Raw genomic sequence first — 23648 nt, 5'->3', positions numbered from 1 at the left:
TAGCACAGCTGCAAAACCATGGGGCAACCTCTCTCCTTTTGAACGGTCCCTGCTTTCCTAACTAAGGTCAGCTTCTCTTCCAGTGGCTTCCTCAGCCCCGCTTCATGCTGCCTCCTGAAAAACGGACGACTGACACACACCCCGTTCTGATCCTGCCTCAGCTTCATGGCAGCCTCCGATGTAGCATTGTCCCCCCTTCCCCAGTCCCTCTTAAAAATCATTCTACACGAGCCCAAAGCCCGCAATGGGTCCCTCCCAACTCCCTCTTTTTAAAAAAAAATTTTATTTAAATTTGATCTAATTAATATTAGTTAATTAACTAATTAACATTAGTTTCAGGGGTAGAATTCAGTAGTTCATTAGTTGCATATAATACCCAGTGCTCATCACATCAAGTGTCCTCCTTAATGCCCAACACCCAGTTAATCCCATCCCCCCCTCACCTCCCCACCAGCAACCCTCAGTTTGTTCCCTATAGTTAAGGGTCTCTTAGGGTCTGCTCCCTCTCTGTTTTTGTCTTATTTTATTTTTCCTTCCCTTCCCCTGTGTTCATCTGTTTTGTTTCTTAAATTCCACATATCAGTGAGATCATATGGTATTTGTCTTTTCTGACCGACTTATTTCACTCAACATAATACCCTCTAGTTCTATCCATGTCATTGCAAATGGCAGGATTCATTCTTTTTGACGGTTGAGTAATATTCCATTACACACACACACACACACACACACACACACACCATATCTTTATCCATTCATCTGTCAAAAGACATCTGGGCTTTTTCTGTATTTCAGCTATTGTGGACATTGCTGCTATGAACACTGGGGCACAGGTGCCCCTTCAGGTCAGTATGTTTGTATCCTTTGGGTAAATACCTAATAGTGCAATTGCTGGGTCATAGTTCTATTTTTAACTTTTTGAGGAACCTCCATACTGTTTTCCAGAGTGGCTGCAGCAGTTTGCGTTCCCACCAACAGTGCAAGAGGGTTCCCTTTTCTCCACATCCTCGCCAACATCTGTTGTTTGCTGAGTTGTTCATTTTAGCCATTCTGACCGGTGTGAGCTGGCATCTCATTGTGGTTTTGGTCTGTACTTCCCTGATGCCGTGTGATGCAACTCTGACTTAATGAGATGTTCCACAGTGCCCATGGTGTCCCATCACCCTCGGTGCAGCAAGTTCATGAACGTGAATTTGTTACGGCTGCAGGTGTGTTCCTGGTGGGCTTTACCAAAGGGCAGACATTGGCAAACATGGGATTCTTCGCCTCACGGTGATGCACTGGTAAATGTTTCACAACTAGATCTCTGGAAAGAAAGGGAAAGGAGAAAGCCCCGAAGTGTAGCACTTGCCAATGTGTGTGGTGTCGTACGCCCACTCGGATCCATTTCAAGCTACCGCTGTGGCTTCGCCGAACACGGGGGTGGGAAGAGCCGAGCGCAGTCCGTGTTTGGGAAGCCCGAGTAAGTGGGTACCGGCCCACCACGGCCACCTCCTCACCCGCCTTCCTCAAGTAGGGACTTTTTTTAGCTTTCATTGAGTTCTCCAGAATTTGTTTCTCCGTGGAGTAGCCTATGTCCTTTTCTTGCCCCGAACTGGTGCGAGGCATCTGGCACCTTGCTGATGTATAAGCAAGTTCTGAGGAATGTTATGACTGAAATAGAAGCTCATGGATAGAGAATTTGCATATAACAATTGGCAAAGAGCAAGAAGCCGAGCTGTGGAGCCTGCTAATTATGCACCGGGCTAACTGCCCTGGGGGTTGCCTCCCTGATGGTGGGTGGCTTCTGGCAAAGGCAGAGGCCAAATGCTTTTGTCCTGGAACAAAGAAACACCCCCACTTAGATATCAACACCAGCTCATCTTGCTCTGCCCTGGGCTTAATCTACAAAACCTGCCTCAAGACCTGCCTTTTTTATCCTACAAAGAAAATTATTTCAGTGGAATACCCACGAAGTAATTATAGATAATGGTCCACGTCATGGCAGCTACAAGTTCAGCCACTTGGCTGAGGAATGAACTCCCTATCTGCGGCTGCAAGAGCTCATTATGTGCCGTACTGGTGAATTGGTAATGAAAAGACTTAAAAAGTGTCTGATAGCAAAGCAGCTCGTTCCTTAGCCTGGCCGGCCTACAGAGCAGGGCCCTAGGGAACAGACGACTGAAGGCAATGCAAATTTCAAACAAGATTACCAGAGGCTTCTTATCATTCTCTTGAAACTCTGGGAATGCAGGAATGTAAAAAGCCAACAGACGAAGATGGAAATACAGTCGTTTAAAGAAAAAAAGCGTACTTTTCAGTTTGATCAAGAAAAAGAAAGTGGTTTAAGGTAGGCCAAGAAGGTTGATATTATTTTTCTGAAAAGGTGTAAGCCCCTTTGACAAGAACACAAGGAAAATGGATCTCACTTTTTCAGTACTTTACTCAGCAGAGTCAGGTAGTGTCCTTCTTGTGCTGGGGGTACCAAAATGAAGCTTCTAGTCTCCTGAGGGAGAAAACCGAGGCAAGCCAGTCCCTGGCCTCTTGGCTCTCAGATCCCATCTCAGACCTTTTCCTGAAAGCTGCCTTCTCCAGGCCCCTCAGCAACTGGCTCTGGACTGTTTAAGGCAGTAGGAGCCCTGGTGGGAGATTGGAGGATGGGCAGCAGGGAGATGCCAGCATATCTGTCCCCGTCTCTTTCTGCTTTGGGTGATGTCCTATTGGCGCCAGCTCTCATGGACCAGATCTGGCCTTGGCTTCTGGGCTCTGATAAACTCCTTTACCTCTGTTAATCCGGCCCTGGTAACTTGGGGTCGCTAAAATCCACATTGTCGTTCTTCCTGCTGTGGCTTCTTAACTCTTTCAACACCTCTGTAACACGTTTACTGCACTGAATTCCTCCTATCGAGCTATCTGGAGTGAGTTTATGTTCTTGTCTGTGGGCTGACCGGTACAGGGACTAAACACATAGTCAGGCATACCGTTAACGTGACTCTGCCGTAAACGGAGGCTCTGCGAGGTGCTGCGGGGACCTCGATGGCAACTCTCTCTCACTTGTGGGGACTACGAAGGCGTCTCCCAAATGGGAAATTTGAATTGCAGCTCCAAGAATGAGTAGGAAGACCATCAACTGGGGAAGAGTAAGCAGGAGAGGAGAGAGATTCCCATCATTTGCAAAAGGCATGGCAATGTGATAGAATATGGAGTTCAGAGGAAATTCCTGTAATGAAAACCGACTGAAGGGTGAGTCAGGCACAAAACAAGGAGACTACTCAGAGGATACTCTTTAGATCCCAGTTTCTCTGACTGCAGATGTCACTACTGCCACAGAAGCCTTAAAATTCCCAGGGCTCAGAGGATGGGAGGAATCACGCAGAAAAGTTAGCGCTGTGTCCTTCCACTCGCTCTGTGAATAAAAGGACTATTTGCTGTATCAGCAACCACTGTACCTGCAGATGATTCGTATGTTACTTAAAATCTCTACCCCACAAGGGACTCCTGTTGAAAATCAGATAGTAACCTTCTGGAGGATTCACTTTTTGCTTGCCTCCGGTCTGCTGTGGGGTAGAAAGGCAGAGAAACACTTCCCAAGTCACTGATAAACGAGCCAGACCCAGGGCTTAGAAACAGTCCAGAGCACAACTGTTTAACCTTTTTCTTTTGATAGTAAGACAGATGTGTCTCCAATTCAATCCTCGCCTCCTGCCCACCACACACACACCTACACAGGCCAACAGTGGTCTTTCTGCTGGGGCAGGTGTCGAGGCTTCCAGTTGGAGAAACAAGATTTGAAGACTGCTGCCTCAGCGTTCTTTTTTTTTTTGTAAGATTTATTTATTTATTATTTGAGGGAGAGAGAGAGGGATCAGGGGGAGGGGCAGAGAGAGAGAGGGAGAGAGAATCTCAAGCAGACTCCCCGCTGAGCAAAGAGCCTGTCGTGAGGTGGGGCTCGATCCCAGGACCCTGAGAGCAGGACCTGAGCTGAAACCAAGAGTCAGCCGCCAGGTGCCTCTCCCCCCATCATTTGTTTGCTTGCCTTTGGGGAGGATGTTTACATTTCTATGCTTTAGCAGCAGAGAAGGGTCTGTTTTCAAGATGCTTCCTGTTCACTTAGCACCTGATGTTCCCACTTGCCACGAGAGGCAAATGGAGACAGTTCAGCTATTTGCCCCGGAGACCCCGATAGACTCTCATCAAGACTGGGGGTTGCATGTAGGTTTGTTCATGGGAGGGGCACTTTCCACCAGTCCGTAGTCCTGGTAGGGAGGGCGTTCTTGCTCCCACCTTACCAGGAACCCCCCTCCCCCCGGAGCCAACATTCCATAAAAAAGGCACGAGCTGCCAAGATGGCTTTGATTCTCTCTTGGGCTACATTGAGGAGACAAGGCTCAAAGAGAGATGTTCAACTCCAGACGAGCCTCCAGGGTTTCCCTTTCTCACCACCAGCCACTTGACCCCAGAGAGAAATGCCCTCCTGACCCCTGCTGGCTGTGATGGCGCATGCACCAGGCGGAGAGGACCATTTCAGAGCTGATGTCAGAACGACTCCTCACGCTCTCCGACGCCGATTGGACAAGAAGGTTAAACAGAGGAAAGTTGACTCAGCTCTGATTAAACAGTCTGGGAAGACAGAAACAAATAATCACCCTGTATGTAGCAATAATGGAGCAACAAAGTAAATATTAAGGGAGCCGCTTGCTATCAATATTTAACTAGCAGATTAATGTACAGAGGATGCACTTGGGAGACTATGAGGGTGACCAGAGAGGCAGAAATGGCTCAATTATGATACATTGTCATAGTCAGGGAAGAGGAAAGGCTTGTCTGTGTTGTTGAACCTGAGGTTATGAACGCACAACAGAGGCAATCAAGGGCGATTAAGCAAGGTGATGATGATGAGCGATAATGCCAGGCTCATTAGCATAAACAATCTGTTGAAGGGAGGGAATAGGGAACGAGTTGTAAATTCTGTAAGTTCTTGCCTAAAATTCCTAAACATCTGGGCCCCATCATCAATAATTCTCTTGGCATCTTTTGGTCCTTTATCTGCTCAGTCAGACAAAAAGATCTGAAGGACCACTTCATTTTGAGGCAATGTTTCCAACTATGACGTGCCCTGATGTTTCTGCCTTTTGTTCATGCAACTAAATATATCTTTTAGTCTATTCCTATCTAACCATTTCTCAGAACGGCGATGTTATCAAAGTATTGCACACACAACATTTTTCCATGGCTATATAAGTGTGGGAAATTCTGAATTAAAGATTAAAGTGTACATTAAATATCAAAGCAGCTGTGATTGGTTCTTCGGGAAGGATGTTGTTGGTGTAGTGTTTCTCAAAAACGTTAGTCCACAGAATCCTTTTTACAGAAGTATCTCAAATAACCAAGTTTCCTTTGGAGACTTTTGGTTAGGAGCCTTTCTCTCCTGTTTGTCTTCTTCAATCAGCCCACTAATTTCAGTTATGTTGTTCCCTCTACAACACAGTGGTGTTTTGTCTGCCTTTTTCTCATGTTTGGAGTGAGACAGCCATGAGCTGATTTTTGGAGGATCTTTGCACCAGGGAAGTGAAAATGTCCTGTGGCAGCATCTAGAGATCCCACCCTCCCATATGTTATCCCAGGTCTTCTTTACAGCAGTGGTTCCACCAATGTACCTTATCTTTCATGTCAGAACAGCATGCCGACACGTTGGCACCCAATAAATAAAAATCAGTGTTCTCAGCAGGAACTGACAAGTTTCAGTCCCATTGGAACTGTGCCATATTCTGATGCTATTCCTCTAAGAGCTAATGAAATGTGAACCTCGAAGATTCCAAGAATTTATTTGATCACCTCTCCATGATTTAATATGACAAGATCCCCAAATTTTCCTCCTGTTCCCTCTGAAATTTGTTGTTCTCACTCCAATGTGTTTCGCTACCAGTTCCTTCAGGAGCTGTGCTGAGACAGGCGAGATTTGTCCTTGAGACAGGGTTTAGTGCAAATGGAGGTTAAGACAAATGGTGGTGGGCTTCAGAGGTCAGGTTTCTCTAGAAGGAGCTGTGCTTCATTTCTACCTTGGCCAATGGGGATCTGGATGCACTTGGTCAGGTGGCTACTACCTTTGGGCTTTCTCTGTCAAAAAGGGATTTTAGCACCAACATGAGGCTATTAGGAAATGAGTTTGAAAAGTAAACAAAAGCCACAAAAGTAGAAGTCAATAAAAGAGTCAGAAGGTGACTGCCAGAGACAGTCTTTAAAATTTTAGGGTCTTAAAATTTTTTCTTATTTCAAGGTTAGTACATTGATTTCTTTCTTGATGTTGAAGGACAGTGGTAGAGATACAATCCTTTTATAATAAACTCTAGGGGATGGCGCATTTTCAGATGGAAATTAATGAATGACCTGGCTGTGAGTCACCTTTAATCAGGTTATTTATATTCAGAATGAGATGAGCGTTATGGGTGAGGGGACACCAAGGCACCTGCACTTTTCCCTTGTGTCTTGATCGTTACTTGTTGACTGTGGCTTTGGAGCAGAAGCCAGGGAGCCCTGGGAGGGAGCCCATCCTGCCCAGGGAGAGCAGGAATCAGCTAAAAACAGGTTCATCCTGGGAAGATAAATAGGGAGTATGGTCAGTGAAGGATATCAGTCAGTGGCTGAGACCAGGCCTTGCTTTAGTCAAGGCCATGGGATTGGGCGAGGACACGAGAAGAAAGCTGACATTTCTGGGCACCAAAAAAATGGAAAGAGTTTTTAGTTTGGGGCCTGGAAGCTCAGTAAAAGAGAGACTAAGGGTCTCTAAGGGTCTCTGGTAAGGAGACACATGGCGGGTTAGGAAGGCATGCCACACGACCTTGAACTCCAGCTTGCTTATCTCTGAATTCTGCCTCCACGTCTTCACCGGGGTCACCTTTGTCATGTTCCTAAGCCTCCTTGTGCCTAAGTTTCAGACTTTGTAAATGAGGACGGTGATGATCATAATGGTACCCAACTCACAGAATTGTTTTAAGGATTAAATAATACATGCTTAAAATAGCGCCAGGTGCGCAGTGAGCTCTTATGCATCGGTAATATTGTCAACACTAAATATCAGCTGTCTCTAGGGTTGGGCTGGGGAGGAGGGAAGCAGGAACAATGCCAGGAGGAAGAGAAAATGTACCCGTGAGTCTTAGCAGTGGAGGGACAGCATGGGGTCGTACGCGGGGCCTGGGGTGTTCTGAGGAGAGAGGCACATGGAGAAGTCCCAGTGTTGGGAATGGGTTCTTTGGGACTTTTAAGGGGTCATGTGCAATTCTGCTTTTTTTTTTTTTTTTATATAATTCTGTTTTAAATCATTTGACATGATGTGGCTCCCGTGCCCACTTCCTACTACCCCACCCCAACACACACACACGTACACACACACACACTTGACTCCCAAATGTTAAATAAAACTCTATTATAAGTAATAGCCTATGTGCATGGCTCTTTGGGGAAATAAAAACACAACAAAAGTGGGTGCTGCTTATTTAAGTGGCTGTTTTGTGACGTGGAGAAAGGAGATTTTTCCTAACAGGTGTCCTTGTCTTTTTGTCCTTACTCTACTCACACCCCCTGCTCCATCGACTGCTACCCAATTAAACCTTTCTAACCAACCGAAGTAATTCTTCTGCCAAATATCCCAGTGTCTCTCCACTGGACGAGATAAAAGGCACTTTTAGAAATGGAGGACGTGTTGAGCGTCAGTGAATTCAATACTATTCTTGCACTGAGGGAGATTTCGGGATCTGGAGAGGTTACAGAACCTCATTATTCCTATGGCAGAGTCGGAATTTGTATCCAGCTCTTCTGACTTCAAGTCTAGAATGTTTTTAAGAAAAGAACTTACTGGGGGCACCTGGGTGGCTCAGTCGTTAAGCGTCTGCCTTCGGCTCAGGGCATGATCCCCGCGTTATGGGATCGAGCCCCACATCAGGCTCCTCTGCTGGGAGCCTGCTTCTTCCTCTCCCACTCCCCCTGCTTGTGTTCCCTCTCTCGCTGGCTGTCTCTATCTCTGTCAAATAAATAAAATCTTTAAAAAAAAAAAAAAGAAAAGAGCTTACTGGACAGTTTTCTGGGTATTTTAGACACATTGCCGGGTTACTCTCCGCAGGCTATCTCTGAGTCAGAATCACCTGCAGTTTTATAAATAAACTTCATTTTGATGAGTAAACTGAGGTTCCGCCAAGTTAAGCAACGGGAATGAAGTCACACAGTCCGTGCACAATTACATTTGCATTTTCATCTAAACTGTTAAATTCAAACCTATGTGATGTCTTTATCATCCTGTCGCTCCTATTTCCCGTACAAATCCACAGATCACTTGAGGCCACAAGCTAGATCTTATATATCTTTTTATATCACATAACACCTTGTGTAGGTAGGTGTTTAGTGAATATTTATGGAGAAAGGAGGGGAGGGAAGGAGGAAGAAAGGAAGGAGGGAAGGAGGGAGGAAGGGAGGGAAAGAGGGAGAAAGGAAGGAGGGAGGGAGGGAAGGAGGGAGGGAAGAAGAGAGAGGAAGAAAGGAACAGAGGAATTAGATAAATACTCGGGTCTCCTGAGGACCATTGTCCCCTCCGCTATACTAAACGCTACCTTTAATATTACTGATCAGAACAAATGTAAGGTATAAGACTACGTTGAATTATCTTGATAAATTTCTGGTTTCCATCTTCCTTTTCTGTGAGGAAATATGAATATATTGATTTAAAGTAGCATGTGTTGGCTTGCAAGTTAGCATGAGTTATGAAGAGTTAACGCTAAGTTTAACAAAGAAATTTATCTCCATTGCTTAAATGGCAGTGTGTGAATTTAGAAATAAGATTTGTACAATGCAGATCATTCAAGATACCTATTGCCAACTAGGTGTGAGAATGGATTGAAATGTCACTATATAAACATTAACCTTTGCTTTGTTTCCCTTCATCTAATAATCCTTTATTTATTTGAGAAGCGAAATGGAATCATTTAGAGTTCCTTTAAGATCTACAGCACTCTAGTTGATTTAAATAATAGATCATTGTGTTTGTAACTTTTTTCACTTACGGTTTCTGCCCAGCGTACTAACAAGAATGGGTTAGAGCGGCTTAATGGTAGCATTTGACATATGCTTTGTGGTACATGTTCTCCGGAGCTCGGAGTAACAGCCTAAGTGGCTGCCGCCCGGTGTGACAAACAGGCTAGTCTGAGCTAGGAGGTGCTCTTTACCTTGTGATTTCATAATAAGAATACTTCGCACTTGCAAGTGTCTCTCTGTGGACCTGTATTTTGTAAACATGCACTCCATCTCTCTGTCCCATCCCCCCAGGACTGAGGAATGGCTCCCAAGGTAAGCAGGCACACCTCTGTGCCTGGACTACTCCACAGAGAGCTTTCACGGAATTCAAAAGGAATTCTGAGCATGGTGGGAAAATTGGACCTAATAATAACATTTCCTTTTGAAAAGCTCCTTTTCTAAGGTGCTTACCTGCAAAGTGCTTTACCTATGATAGACTTGCATAAGCTAAGAAGAGGGGAGATGCAGGAACTTACAGCAAGGACTTAGCAGCTTGAATGACTTGGTGGGGTAACACTGGCAGGTGAAGGAACAAAGAATCCCACTTTCAAGGTGACCTTCAAAGGCCAAGCTGTTGCCAAGGATTTGACAATGAAGTGTGACAATGGAGTGAGATTGATGGGGGTGGTCTCCTCAACTCTGACCTGCTGTCATAGTGTCTCTTATCTAGAGTAAGTTACTCCCAGGGTGCTTTTCTTTCTTCTTTCTTTCTTTCTTTCTTTCTTTCTTTCTTTCTTTCTTTCTTTCTTCTTTCTTTCTTTCTTTCTTCTTTCTTTCTTTCAAGTTTATTTATTTGAGAGACAGCAAGCTGGGGGCAGGCGCGGGGGGTGGGGTGGGCGGTGGGTAGAGGGAGAAGCGAACTCCCCACTCAGCAGGGTGCCCGACTCAGGGCTCTATCCCAGAAGCCTGAGATCCTGATCTGAGTAAGGCGAAGGCAGCCACTTAACTGACTGAGCCCCCCGGGCACCCCCCAGGGTGGTTTCTAAAACAAAGATGCTCTTGAGGCCAGTACCATTTAAATGCTTTATTATGACCTGTTGTTTCTTTCTTGTGATTTACACTGGTCAAATCACTGACCAGTCAGATATAACCATCTAGACCCCACTTCATGGGACCTTATATTCTATGGGTTATGGAATTTTCCAATTGTTTATTAACTTATTTATAAAGTTTCCCATTTACCTCTTAATTCACTGAGCTCCTACTTTGTGCCAGGCTGGTCCAACACTTCGACTCGCTATGTGATCCCAGTGTGGGCTGACAATCTATGGGTTTGGGAAAACAAGCAAACAAACAACTCATCTTCCCACTGGGACCTGTTTGAGAAATGAGAATATAAACAATTCGTGTTTGGTTTTTATGCTTCCTTCCCCTTCGCGGAATCTTCTTTCCCTTCTTGGTATTTTGTCCAGGTATCCAGGTTCCCCTCCAGAGCTGTGTCCTCTGCTGCCTTGGAAAACACATGATGCTCCTGGTTTCTTTCCTCCCCAGAAGGTCTTCTTGACCTGATGTGTCATCTTCTAAGAATCACACTTTCCTTCAGTGATAGTGGGTAAAACTAGTGTTATGAGATAAACCAAGTCCTAGCAAGGTTTCCACCAGAGAATACATCATCTTCTTAGAAATGCAAATGCCTTAAGAAAAGAACCGACATGGGGACTTCAAACTTAGAGTGATGCTTTCAGTTATTTTTACAATACACTTTATTTCTTATTTACAAGGTAGTAAATATTCATTTCAATTTTGTTTGAAAATTTCTTCATTGTTCTCACCCTCAGGCTGTGAGAAATTGTAGGCCAGGAGGATCTCCCCTCCCTTCTTCGATGCTGCTGTGGGGTGTCTAGACCTGAGAGACTTTTCTTCCATTTCCAAACTGGGTGAACCTCAATACCGTCATTCCTTGCCCCCCAAAATCTTTTCCCTCTTCTCTCTCACTGTAAGATTCTTAATGTTAATTTTTACTGGATTAATGTTTTTGCAGATTTGACATCAGCTGCTTGTCATCTAGCAAAGATGCTGGAGGCGAGGAATTACACAGTTCTCTGCTTGCAGTGAGGGGAAAAGGAAAAATAGATAGTAAAACAAGCACATAGTATGAGTCAATAAATTGCCATGGCACACTGAGTGTTTTCATCAGTCAGATACCAGCTTTTCTTTCTTTCTGCTTTTCTTCCTTCCTTCCTCCCTTCCTTCCTTCCTTCCTTCCTTCCTTCCTTCCTTCCTTCCTTCCTTTCTTTTCATTTGAGTATGTGTGTATGTATGTATTTTCTTATGTAAGTAGGCTCCACGCCCAGTATGGAGCCCAATGTGCGGCTTGAACTCACGACCCTGAAATGAAGACCTGAGTTGAGATCAAGAGTCGGCTGCTTAACTGATGGAGCCACCCAAACATCCTGTAAATTTTTTTGAAAGAGATTTTATTTATTTATTTGAGACAGAGAGAGAGAGAGAATGAGCCGGTGGGGCGGGAGCAGGGGAAGGGGCAGAGGGAGAGGGAGAAGTAGAAGCAGATACCTCAAGGAGCGGGGAGCCTGATGCAGGGCTCCATCCCAGGACCCTGAGATCATGACCTGAGCAGCGGGCAGATGCTTAGCCTACTGAGCCACCCAGGCGCCCCACCCTGTAAATTTGTTTTTTAAGTACAGAAAAATACAGGTTAAAAAAATAACACTCATTAGTATTCCTACTTTTAGGACAGTGAAGGTATAATACAGATTGATAAATGGATTGATAGAATTATTTTATATAAATAGGATTATATTGTAGATGCAAATTTAATGAAAATTAAATTTTAGTTTACTCAAATTCAGTTTTACTCAACAGGAAAAAATGAAAGGAAAACGAAGGAAATATGGAACTTCAAAAAGGGATTCTTTCCTACCAGTAATATTAGTGACTAAAAGATCAGTTTATGTTCAACAAAGGAGTTTGGGGAAGTCAGAGTTGTGAGAAAAAAAGAACAGGTGTTGTAATCTAAAGCGACATGTTCTGAATCCTAGCTCGGAGAGAAGAGGGCATCAGCAATCTCTCGCATTCTCTCTACTCACTCTCCCTACATCCTGACATATGTATTCTAGCTGTATCATTAGTTCTACGTTATTTAGACATATGACATTTACATTCTGTAGTGCAACTTTAATTCCCAAGTAGCTTTTACCTTTTACCATTTTCTCTCTTCTTGGCTTTCTTATTTTCAATTAATCTCTGACTTATATGAATTGTTTTTTTTAAATAAGTATACTACTTGTTTTTTTTTTTTAATTTTTTAGAGAAAGAGAGAGAGAGAGCTCATGCAAGCAGGTGGGGAAGAGCAGAGGGGAAAGGAGAGAGAGAAAATCTTAAGCAGGCTCTATGTCCATCATGGAGCCTTGACTCGGGGCTGGGTATTATGACCCCGAGATCATGATCTGAGCCAAAATCAAGAGTCAGACGCGTAACTGACTGAGCCACCAGGCACCTGTGACCTTTATGAATTTGAGTGTTTGGTAGTTCTTTCAACAGCAGCTCATAGGTACTGTGTTCTTGTCATTTTTTGGTTTGTTTTTAAGAATGTCTCTTTGCTTTGCTTTTGAATAACATTCTAGATGGGCAGAGTTTCTTGGTGGTACATTCTCTTCTCCTTGGTACTGTGTAAGCTTCACTCCATTGTTTTGAATGGAGTCTTGTATGTTATTCTAAAGAAGACCGAGGCCAAACTGACGTTTCCCCTTATTTCTTAGTAATTTGCCTTTATTGCTTGGCTATCTGAAACATTCGTTACTATTCCTGTAGTCCAGCAGCCCAACTAGGATCTAGTTGTCAACACTCTGCATCACATTCTCCTGAAACACAGTATTCTTTTCAATAAGCAGATTCAGTATCCTCTTTATTTCAAGGTCATTTTCTCATATTCTCTCCCAATAAATCTTCTTTTCCTTAGGTGGATTCCCTTATTTAGGGACACAAAGTGTCTTTAGCTGGATTGCTTTTTATTTTCCGTTTATAATAGTGTTAAGATTTCTTTAACGTATTTTTTTTCATCGCAGTTATCATAATTATTTCAAACCTTGCCTTTCTATGTCAGTAATTCTATTTTCAATAGTATTTTGATTTTTCTTAAGTTATTTATTAAACCTGAAATAATGCTATTTTGCTCCTCAGTGTGTCTTAAGGTTGAAAGGCACATTTCTGTCATTTCATATTTTTGTTTATTATGTTCATGTTCTCTATACAAGACCAAGTAATTGTGAGTAAATCTCTTCTGGTTTTTGATTTCTGTTTTCTTCTAGATTAAATTACTTGTTTTTTTCATGATGTTTTCATGTTTTCTATTATTTGTTTGCCTGGTATCAGGATGTTTCTTTTTATCTTATTTATGCCCAGACCATTTGGCCTGGGCCTTCTCTTTGCTCTGATATAGAGTGGGCCATTCTTGACTTTCTCCCCGCTATATTCGACCCATAGCATGAGAAAATGAGAAGGGAGGGATGCCTAGGTGGCTCAGTTGGTTAAGCGTCTGACTTCGGCTCAGGTCCTGATCTCAGGGTCCTGGGATGGAGCCCTGCATTGGGCTCTCTGCTCAGTGGGGAGCCTGCTTCTCCCTCTCCCTCTGCCCCTCCCCCTACTCATGTTTTCTCTCTCTCTCTCAAATAAATAACTAAAATCTTAAAAAACAGAAGGAAAGTGAAATGAGAAAGGAAGCAAGGTCTTCTCCATTGGTGTGCGCTGTTGATCAATATCTGGGCTCAGTTCTCTCTTCTAAGATTTTGTTAAAAGTTCTAAATTACGTATCTAATCCGGTGTTAGATGTGATACTGAAACAGCTACGAAGGTCAAAACAACAGTGATTTACGTAACATGGAAACGTGTGCTGTATTTCTCTGACTTGAGTACTTGAATGTAAGCGGTCCAGGTTGGTGGTACAGAGGCAGCAGCCGCTCTGCAGTGTGAGGGATTTGGGAATTTCCTATCTAGTTGTCTGTCAGACTTTCTATGCGTTACGGTGGCGCTCAGCTCTTACAGCACACCCGCACCCAACCAGTGCAAAGGGAGAAAGAGGACGCAAAGGGCATGCTTGTGGCACCTAGCATCACTTCTTCCTTATGATTGGCTAGAACATAGTCACATGGCCACACTTAGCTGCAAGGCAGGGCTGGGAAATGTAGTCTTTCTTCTGGGCAGTCCTGTGTACAGGTGAAATTTGGGAATTCTATTATTTTTTTTTTAAGATTTTATTTATTTATTTGACAGAGAGACAGACAGCCAGCTAGAGAGGGAACACAGGCAGGGGAAGTGGAGAGGAAGAAGCAGGCTCTCAGTGGAGGAGCCTGATGCGGGGCTCGATCCCAGGACTCTGGGATCACGCCCTGAGCCGAAGGCAGACGCTTAACGCCTGAGCCACCCAGGCGCCCCATGGGAATTCTATTATTAAAGGAAGAAACTGGAGAAGCAGCAGACTCTGCCTCACCAAGTTTCCCTTCACCTAGTGGTGGAGTGTAGCTCATTCGCAAGGTGGGTGTATTCTTGGGTTTCAGATGACTTCCCCAATTCAGAGAGATTCGTGGTACCCTCCTCTTCCCAGCCCACCAGTGTTCCCTTTATGTTGTTTCCAAAGTCGTTTCCACTTCTCAGTTGAAAAAGGAAAAAAGATGAGTGCATCCGTTGAGTTTGTTTAACTCAATTTTTGGCACTGTTAGTGAAAGTCCTTGGTGTGTCTTCTACTCACCCGGATGTCCGTCTGGGGTAGAATCAAGTGAGAGGCCAGGCTGTATTCACCCCTCTGCTTCTCCCGGCCACTCTAGAGTTTTTCTGTTTGTTTCCTTCCAGGTTTTGAAGTTTATTGAAGTAGATTTAAGTCATTACCAGTTTTATTTGCTTTTCATGATTATTTTTGTTGGTTTTTGCTATTTTTAATCTCATTTTCATAGTTATCAAGAGAGGGAAAATTTTGTGATACAGGGTTTTTTTAATTATAGTTTTTCTCTATTTTCTCTTTTACTATTTAAACTCCCCTCCCAGTGTTCTCTGTCTTGCTCTTTGCTTAATGCTCTCCCCTGCACGTATGTGAGGCCGTTAAAACTATTCGCTATTTTAACTCAGAAGACCGAGAGTCCATCTTGCTTGTTTTTCGTCTTCCTGGATTTCCTCAACTTTTCCATTCTGTACTTGTTTTCTAGCCATACCACAGTTTTATTATTTGGAAAGTATCATCTTTACATATAAAGTGAAATCTTGGGAGAAGAGAAAATTCTAGCTTATGCTTCCTCTCTCTTCTGGAATCAGAAGCAGGGTCAAAGCTAGGTTTCCGGAGACCTTTCAGGAATCCTCAAGCAGTATCACTCAGGAGTATGTCTGCTTCCCTCACTGATCCTGCAGGTGGCCCAGTTGCGTTCCCAAAATTCATCTCCAGTGTTGGCACCCCACAGAGCAAAACTGATATGCCATCGTCAACAGGATATCTAGGAAGTTCATCTTCCCACGGTTATTAGGAGATGGGTGGGTATGAGACAAATCTTACGTTCTGACCATGTTGCCATTGGGTAGGAATAAGAAAAAGAGAAATTTAGGCAGGAGGATTGCTTGTTTTTATGCAGGAGATAAATATTAGGGGAGATGCCATCCTGTTATAGAGGAAGTCTGTAACAAAAAGGGTGTGAAAGAAATTTCTTTTAAGAAAAAACTATGGTATACCAACCCTCCAAGTTCTTGCTCCAGAAGAATCTCCTGATAGGGCAAGCCTGTCCCTAACTTTGTGTCTTTATGTCTCATTTCTATCAAAATTCTCTTATGTCAGCTGCTCACCACAGCTACTTTATTCAACAAATATTTATTACTGCCCTCATGGAATTTGTATTCTTAGTGTGGACGGATAATAGCATACATAAATAAAGTATATACTATGCTAAAAGGTGATAAATTCTATGGAAAGAAATATAATAGGAGTGGAGATGAGAACTGCAATGGAGAAGGATAGGTAGAGCTCTGGGTATGGTTTGCCTTCTTTTCTTTTGTTTTGAATACGTATGGACGCAAACCTTGCCCTGTCTCCTATATGGATATGAGATGCATAGGAACTTTAAAGATTATTAAATAGTACTAAAATGACTAAATGAGTAAATATTACAGGAAAATCAAATAGAAGTACACAAAACACATGAAAAATACAAAGTGGGCTCCCCAAACTCACAGAGACCTCTCACGTATGGTCTCCTAAGGTTCCTATTCTTTGGACCCAAAGGTTTGAAATAATTCCATAAGCCCTTAGCCCAGTTTCCTCACTTCCTGTCTCCGGGCCTGCCTCCACATGGAGGATGCCCCCTCCTACTCCAACGTTCAGGAGTCTCGTCTTCGATAGGAGACATCTCATCTCATGTGACTGCTCACCCTTGCTTATTCCTCTCCGCAAGGTTTCTAGTCTGAGAGACCTCACTTCCCTAGGAGACAGTCATAGTGACTAATCTCAGCTCCCTTCCACAGTAGGAGAGTGGCTTTGCCCTTGCAAGTTGTGGCAGCGACACTTCCTCTTCTTGAGCACACGTGTGCTCCCCCACTTTTGTCAGAGCCCTTAAAATTAGGGCCATGTGTCAATGCCAGGCTGTAGCATGTAAGAGACAGTGAACAAATTTCTAGTCCTCTCTTGCACGGAGACTAGAAGCTACATGCTCTGGTTGGTATTGCAGAAGGAGGCAAACAGCCCAGATTTTTGAGGCACTGCTTGGAATACAAGTGTCCCGCAGAGTTACCCCATTCCCAGTAGCCTTCGTGTAAGTAAAACAGATACCTTCATGTGCTGAGCCAGTAATACATGGGAGTTGATTGCTTGCCACTGCGTAGCCTTGCCTAAGCTAACACCTGGTCCGATAGTAAAGTAAGATCACAGTTCTATACATTCCAGAGCATTCCTTTTACAATTGACATTGGTAACAAGACCTTTCCTTCAGCTAGGGAGGTGGTTTAGAGGAGCCTTTAGAATGTTCGATCCGGGTTTGAATCTTGGAAATGTCACTTACTAACTAGTTGTGTGACATTAATTATATTTCTCAGCGTCTCTGGACTTCAGTTGTGTAGCCTTAAATCATAACACTGTTTTAAGGGTGGATCGAAGCATCTAGTAAAGTTTGGTACACAGTGAACATTCAGGAAACTGTAGTGGTTATGGTGATAAGAAGTTGAGAAATTTATGCAAAGTAGCTGCAGTCATGTGCTTGCTCATTAGTCATAGCAAACATATCGGATGTCATAGCTCTGACACTTACGGACCAGGGAAAAGATGGAACTGTGTTACTTCCTGGACCTCTCCACCCACCCAAACTTCCTAATCCATAGGTGATACTAAATCAAAGGGCTAATTTGTTATTTGGATACCAGAAAGAGTATTTCTTCTTACAACTAATCACAATTTAGGTGACTTAAATACATAGAGGGTTACAAGTTGACCCAACAAAAATTATGTTTGACTCCAAAAATAAGATCCTTTTAGATGGAAGGCTTGAATCACAGCACAAGAATTACAAGAAAGATCTGAGGATAATAGTTGAATCTTCTTTAAAGATACCACATATTCAAAGCCAAGAAGCAATTTAATCAACATTGATGATTTTTCAGAAGTTGGACAAACTTAGGGAAATGGTAGCCCTAATTAACAAGGGCACTGCTTCCCGACAGGATTACATCAAGATCATCAGCCCTGCCAGCACTACACTCTGCGAGATGATGATGGGGCCCTGAAGACGGGTGTGGCATTAGCGCAGGTCAGAAATGACGGGGTGGGGGAGACGTCCGCATCACTGAAAGGAGCATTGCAGGGGACCAGGGCCTGCTTTCCATGTGGGCAAATCGTCTTGTTCACACAGCACCAGGGCAAGACTCGGCACTCCTCACGGGACAGCAGGCTCATTCCCAACGCAGCACTCTGCTGGAGCAAGCTGGCTTTCCAGCTCCACGAACAGGACAGTGACACACGTAGGCATCGGCTGTAAACGGTACACATTTCTTGAACTCCTGTATCGTAACAGGCACCATTCCATTCAGCTGTACAGATGCCGTCCTTTACAGAAGAGAGACCATCTTTCTGTAGAGGAAAACCCTCTTCAGGAGTCACTGTTTGACGACAAAGCTCTATGACCTGTACCAAGGACCTTAAGGAACAAGATTAGAAATCATCACAGAAGGATTAAATGGGATTCAGTGTAGTTTGACCGTTCAGGATTTCAACATCTTTGTAAAGGAGTAAACTGTGTGTGTTGAATGAATAAGGCAACTTCATTCGGAGAGGAAGCTTTGGCTCTTCACAAACTGGTCCTCCTTTTTCTCCCTGACCACGCTCTGATGAGTAACAGAGCACTGAGCTCTGCAGCACTTTCAAATGTTCGCCCAGCAAAATACTTGATCAGCACTATCTCTCCACCCTCAGAAAAGCCCCTGTGTAGATCCCTCCCAAGCAATCAGGCAGAATGGCCACAAAGTGCTCTGAGTGGGATTTCCCATTTACTAATTTTACTGTCTGTTTTCCAGGCTGCATCATGCTCGGACTCTTCTGGAAAGTGCTTTGTGAAATTTGCAGGGATAGTGTCCCCAACGTTGAGGGTCTCAAAATAACCATTGGAAGCAAGGCACACTCTCACACTCCTGGTTCAGCGTAACTGCAGACAATGTTGGCCCTTCTCGAACCCAAATGGGTGGAAATACAGGTCATCGGGGGTTATTGTTAAAATGACTCGGTGCGTCTGGGGTATGGCCTGAGATTCTGTAGTTCCAACAGGTGTCCAGGTGATGCCGCCATTGACGCCGATTCTTGGGCCAGCTTTGAGCAGCAAGGCCCTATGTGAGCACCTTGCAAGATAATGCAGGGCTGGGAGGTGGTAGAAGCAATGGAAAGGGAAATGAGATGAGATACATACTGAACTCATCACGTGACAACCTCCCTAAACTTTGGCTTCCTCACAGAGCTGCTGTGAGGATAGCGAATGCTCTCAATAAAAAGAAGTACAATGACGTGGCCATAGAAGATTCTCGTGAAGTGGAATTTACTGCTCTTCTCCTAAAATGTTAGGATCGGTTCACTGGACTGGTATTGCTAACATGTTACACGCATGTGGTAATACGATGCTCACATTTGTATCATCTTCCAATGTTTCTTTGGAACAGTTTTTTGAAAAGGTTATTTAGTCTGGTCTTGCCTGCTTTGGGTGCTCGGTTCTACTTACTTTGAGGCTCCCTTCACTCCCTTTCTCAACCCCCAAGCTGAAAAGCTGGTGAAGATCCCTTAGTGGATATAGTTTAGGGAAATAGAGCTAATTCTTAGCAGAACTGCTTTGTAATGCCACACAACAGCTATAATTACCATTGGGAAGCAGAAACATGATGGAATGTTACAAAATCCATTTGATTTGCAAAAGGACCCAGTGTGATTCAGCCCGTGTGGCAATTAATAAGGTATTAGGGAAGACAGGAGATGGAACAATAAATAATTTTTATGCTTTAAGTTAAATGTTTCAACCCTCATGACACATTTAATTCCTGACTTTAGGAAGTATTGTGCAGTGATGTAGTCCATTTAACCGAGTAAGAAGAACCTAGCCTAGCAGCTAGCCAGGGGTGAAAAGCGTGTATGTTTAAGGCTTTCTCAAACAATGAAATGGAAATTGTGTTACTCAAGGGCCCTTGGCAATTTTCAAGAAGCATCTCTAGATTAATTCTGATAGACTCCTTGCAAGTCATCATGCTTTCTGGAAACATCCTTGAAGGTAGGTAGACTTTAAAACTTCAGTGAAGTGATTACCCAGCTCTGTCTCTCTCTGACTCCTCTCTAAGCAGAGTCCTAAACATCCCCGCAATAGGGAAAATAGCCTATTCTGGGGTAAATCTGGGAAGATGCAAAAGGCAAAAATGTCCAGAGAGAAGCAGGAATACTGATTCACTGCAAGAGCTGTGCCTAGCGACCCACTTTTCAAGAAGTTCTTATGCTTTCAATTTTCCCTACAATCTGAAGATGGTAAAGAAAGAACTATGGGTCTGTGGAGAGTAGAGTTTAGTATAGGCCAATTTTGTTGGAGCCAGTTTTGTAAAGGGTCCTACTCAGCACGCTTTGGCTTAACCCATCTGTTGCTTTGTTGTTACTGCTGTTGTTGTTATTATTATTATTACTATTACCATTATTTTGGTCCCAGATGGAATTGGAATTTTCCCAAGAATTAGCAAACAGCCAGTGGCAATGCCAGGCTCCACTCTGCCTTAAGCCTACGTGTAGCATAGGCACGCACATAACCGTTATCAGTTTATTACTCGTTTTCTACGAGAACAAAACTCACCAAACAGTATTTGTGAATTTTAATTAAAAAAAAAATCTTTACCAAGTGGATTAGTGATAGAGCTTCTGACACAAGATTTAGGGTTGAAAACTTTCCAAGTATAAGGCTAGACTCTCTATTCCTTATCCTGATAGCGCCCGATTTGGGTTGATTGTCAACTTTCAGGGTATGTCTTTTTAATCTTCTCTCCTTATTAGGATATACTTTTTCAAAAACAACTTTAAAAAATCTTGAAAGTTATCCAATGCTGGAATAATACCAATTTCTTTAACAATCACAAAGCTAATAGAATAAAAGCCATCAGGTGTGGGTATTTTATGAAAATGTTTAATTCAACTGTCTCTTTGGAATGTAGTAGTCATAGTTTGGGATTGAAGTTACAGTTCGATTCTATGTGTTTTTATGCTACTCAGTGTCTGAGAATACAAATGTCATTTAAAGTTAAGGCTTCGCTGTTCATTTTGAAACAACAATTTACAAGTGTCACATTGTCATAGAAAATAAAAATTTCTGTAAAAAAAATTTGCACAAAATTTTATGATGGTACAAAACATGAAGCAATCATATACCAGTAAAATGAAAACATTTTACTACAGAAAGTCTTATAGATTTCAATAAAGAAAAAATACGTTATTTTACACCTTTAAAAATTACGAAACAATCTAAAACAATATAAACTGAACATTTTGTAACACTGCCTTTACAAATTAATAACTTTATAAACATATAATTTTTAAATATATTTATCAGTGCAAGATACTTTAAAATTTAAAGTTGCAGTATCATTTTTCCTTGGCTAAGGACAACTTTAAGTCTGTTGCCTTAAAAAAAAAATCAGGTCTTACTTAGTGCTTTCATCCCAGTACGATTCTAACAAGTGAATGAATGCCTCTGGGGATAAAAATCTATTCTTTTCTCATAGTGATCGATACTTTCCTGGAAACAAAAGGCATCCTTAATCCAATTAAACCAAGATGAATGGACTGACCCATCCGTGATGCAAATGTGACTCCCACCAATGTATCTGAATGGGACCCCACAGCAGTGTAAGAAGGGAGGAAAATCTAAAAGTTCTTCTGTATACCATGGCCTGATAGGAACCTTCTGAAAACAACCACACCTTCTTTGGATTAATTCGCATGCTGCCTGATGAGATATTTACCTCTCTGTGCTGTTGTTGGAGGCTTCCGTCTTATCACCCCCACCGCAGGCTTTTTTCTTTGTGAGCCCCTGGAAGTTTCTAGATGCATTCATTCAAGTCTCTGTTTTTTCAGGGCTGCTCCTAAATGGATGTTTTTAAAGATTTGTTTTGACTCTACTCGTTTTCTTTCTCCGTCTTATCTTAAAATACTTCACCCCAGGCACTCAGATTTATAGTCACTTTCCTAAATTAACTGTTCTTTCTTCCACTTCCCTTGTCTGATTCAATAGCAAAACAAGAAGGATCTCAAGGGTCAGTTTGTAGGTTTGGATGTAAAAATCTCATATTTTTGGATATTTGGAGAATTGTATTCAGTCCTTCCTTTGGGTCTCACTTGAAAGCCAATTAGTATTACCTCTTCCCTCAGCTTATCACTCTTTCCTTAAACACCAATGCTTCTATCACAGGTCATTTTGATTGGAGCAGACAGACAAAGGGCTTAAGGAAAAAAGATACTGTCACTTTAACCAGTTAACAAGAAAACCAAAGTTAGACTTTGGAGGGCAAAGTTAGGAATTTCCCTTATTTATTCATTTATTTATTTATTTTTAAACATAAAGTCTAGCAAAATTGTTTGCCATTACCAGCCGGTTAAAGCTGCAAGTTTCTTTTCTGGACAATGGCAAATGCTTAAGTTCTAAGAGAGAAAAAAGACAGAGAGAGAGAGAGAGAGAGGAGAGAAAGAGTTTACATTTGAAAATACATTCCATATGAAAGACCAATAAGAGAGAATATTGCAGCTTTATACAAAAGGGTCAAGAGACATGAAATTGAACTACGGAAAAAGCAGAGCAATTAAGCCACATCGCCAAATCTTCGGAGCCCTTGCCATCCCGGGGGGCTGACATCTCACACTAAAATATACTTTCTTCTTAGTCAGTGGGCCACCAGGGTTTGATTAAAGAGTAGGGCTTTCACCAGCGAGAAACGGAGCGGGTCGTTAATGTAACACAATGCGAACCAGTACAAACAAAAAGGCACTTGAGAGGACATAGACTAGCCAGTGCCAAGGAGTTTTCATTGCGGTTGCCAGCAGTGTTTGGTGATGGCACAGTTTCCTGTATGGAGTTCACAAGCACGAGGTTTATACAACACTGGAAAACATCAAGAAAATCTGACGGTATTGCTTTGTAAACAGAGCTGACACACGATACCGGTACTGAGGCGATACGTTCACGTAAAACGTCCTAATCCTTCTCTGCCTATGCACGACGCGGGCAATTATGCACAAGTACGGCTTCAGGAGTCCACTGAAGGGCGGGCTTTCTACTCTATTCTGGGCACTGGGCTACAGGTAGCATGTCCGTCAAAAGGGCCCCACTGAATACACTTGGTGCCCGCATCTTGGATTTTGCACAGTTTCCGAAAAGAATCCATCAAAGGAGGAGGAGAGAGAAGGGGAGGGAGAGTCGAAATGAATTATTAAGTCATTCATACTTGGTCTCAACACCAGCATTGGATTCGATTCTTCAAATGAAACCAACAGAAAAAAGCTGACTGTACATGATTCCGATTGTGAACACAGCGAACTCGTTCCTGTCGTCGGCCATACTCATCGAAGCTCCTGAGAAAAGCCTGGCTCAGCGTCATCAACGCACTTCCCAGCCTGGACAGCGAGAGAGATCAGCAGTTTCCCAGCACGCTCAAGTTCTGACCTTCCACGGCAGTTCTCCGACTGTCTGTGCCCCTGCCCGCCTTCATGCCTCCGAGTAAGTAGTCTGTGTGTTCAGTTTGTCTTTTTTCAACTTCACGCCGTCCACGAGTTCGAAGTTGTAGTTCTCCAGGGCAGACAAGTTCCTCTCTGACATGCCGTTGTGCCAGCAGGCGCAGTAGAGCACCACCCCGCACACGGCGCCCAGGAGGACCCCCAGGGCGCTCATGGCTATGATGGTGATGAGGATGGGATCCAGGGTCTTCAGCACATTGCCCGGCTTCCTGGAGATGTTCTCATCGCCTTCTCCTGGGCCTTCGTAGCCGGGGGTGCTCCCTGGGGGACAAGCAAAGTGGGCCCTGTGAGCACCGCCAACATACCAGATGAAAGCAGACAGAAGAACAGGGAAAAAGGAGAGAAAAAGCAAATCACATGCTCCACGTTGGTCTGAACTCCCTCAAGGGCCTGC

General features: G+C 43.2%; 1 protein-coding gene and 1 long non-coding RNA gene across 7 annotated transcripts in view; one reads left to right on the top strand and one right to left on the bottom strand.

The window, feature by feature from the left end:
* LOC121106294 overlaps positions 1 to 23648 on the top strand; it is a 101968-nt gene that overhangs the window by 61516 nt on the left and 16804 nt on the right. For all 3 annotated transcript variants that reach the window (XR_005838896.1, XR_005838894.1, XR_005838895.1), the window contains one exon: positions 18532 to 23237. This is a non-coding gene — a long non-coding RNA (uncharacterized LOC121106294). The remainder of the gene's footprint in view (positions 1 to 18531; positions 23238 to 23648) is intronic.
* NRP1 (neuropilin 1) overlaps positions 20639 to 23648 on the bottom strand; it is a 134872-nt gene continuing 131862 nt past the window's right edge. For all 4 annotated transcript variants that reach the window (XM_040645270.1, XM_008683906.2, XM_008683907.2 and 1 more), the window contains exon 17: positions 20639 to 23515. In XM_040645270.1, the coding sequence (XP_040501204.1) occupies positions 23226 to 23515 (290 nt within the window). In that variant the 3' untranslated portion in view covers positions 20639 to 23225. The remainder of the gene's footprint in view (positions 23516 to 23648) is intronic.

This window comes from Ursus maritimus, unplaced genomic scaffold (genome assembly GCF_017311325.1).
Source record: "Ursus maritimus isolate PB19 unplaced genomic scaffold, ASM1731132v1 scaffold_31, whole genome shotgun sequence".
NCBI classification, from domain to species: Eukaryota; Metazoa; Chordata; class Mammalia; order Carnivora; family Ursidae; genus Ursus; species Ursus maritimus.
This window is presented reverse-complemented; position numbering and strand designations above follow the sequence as displayed.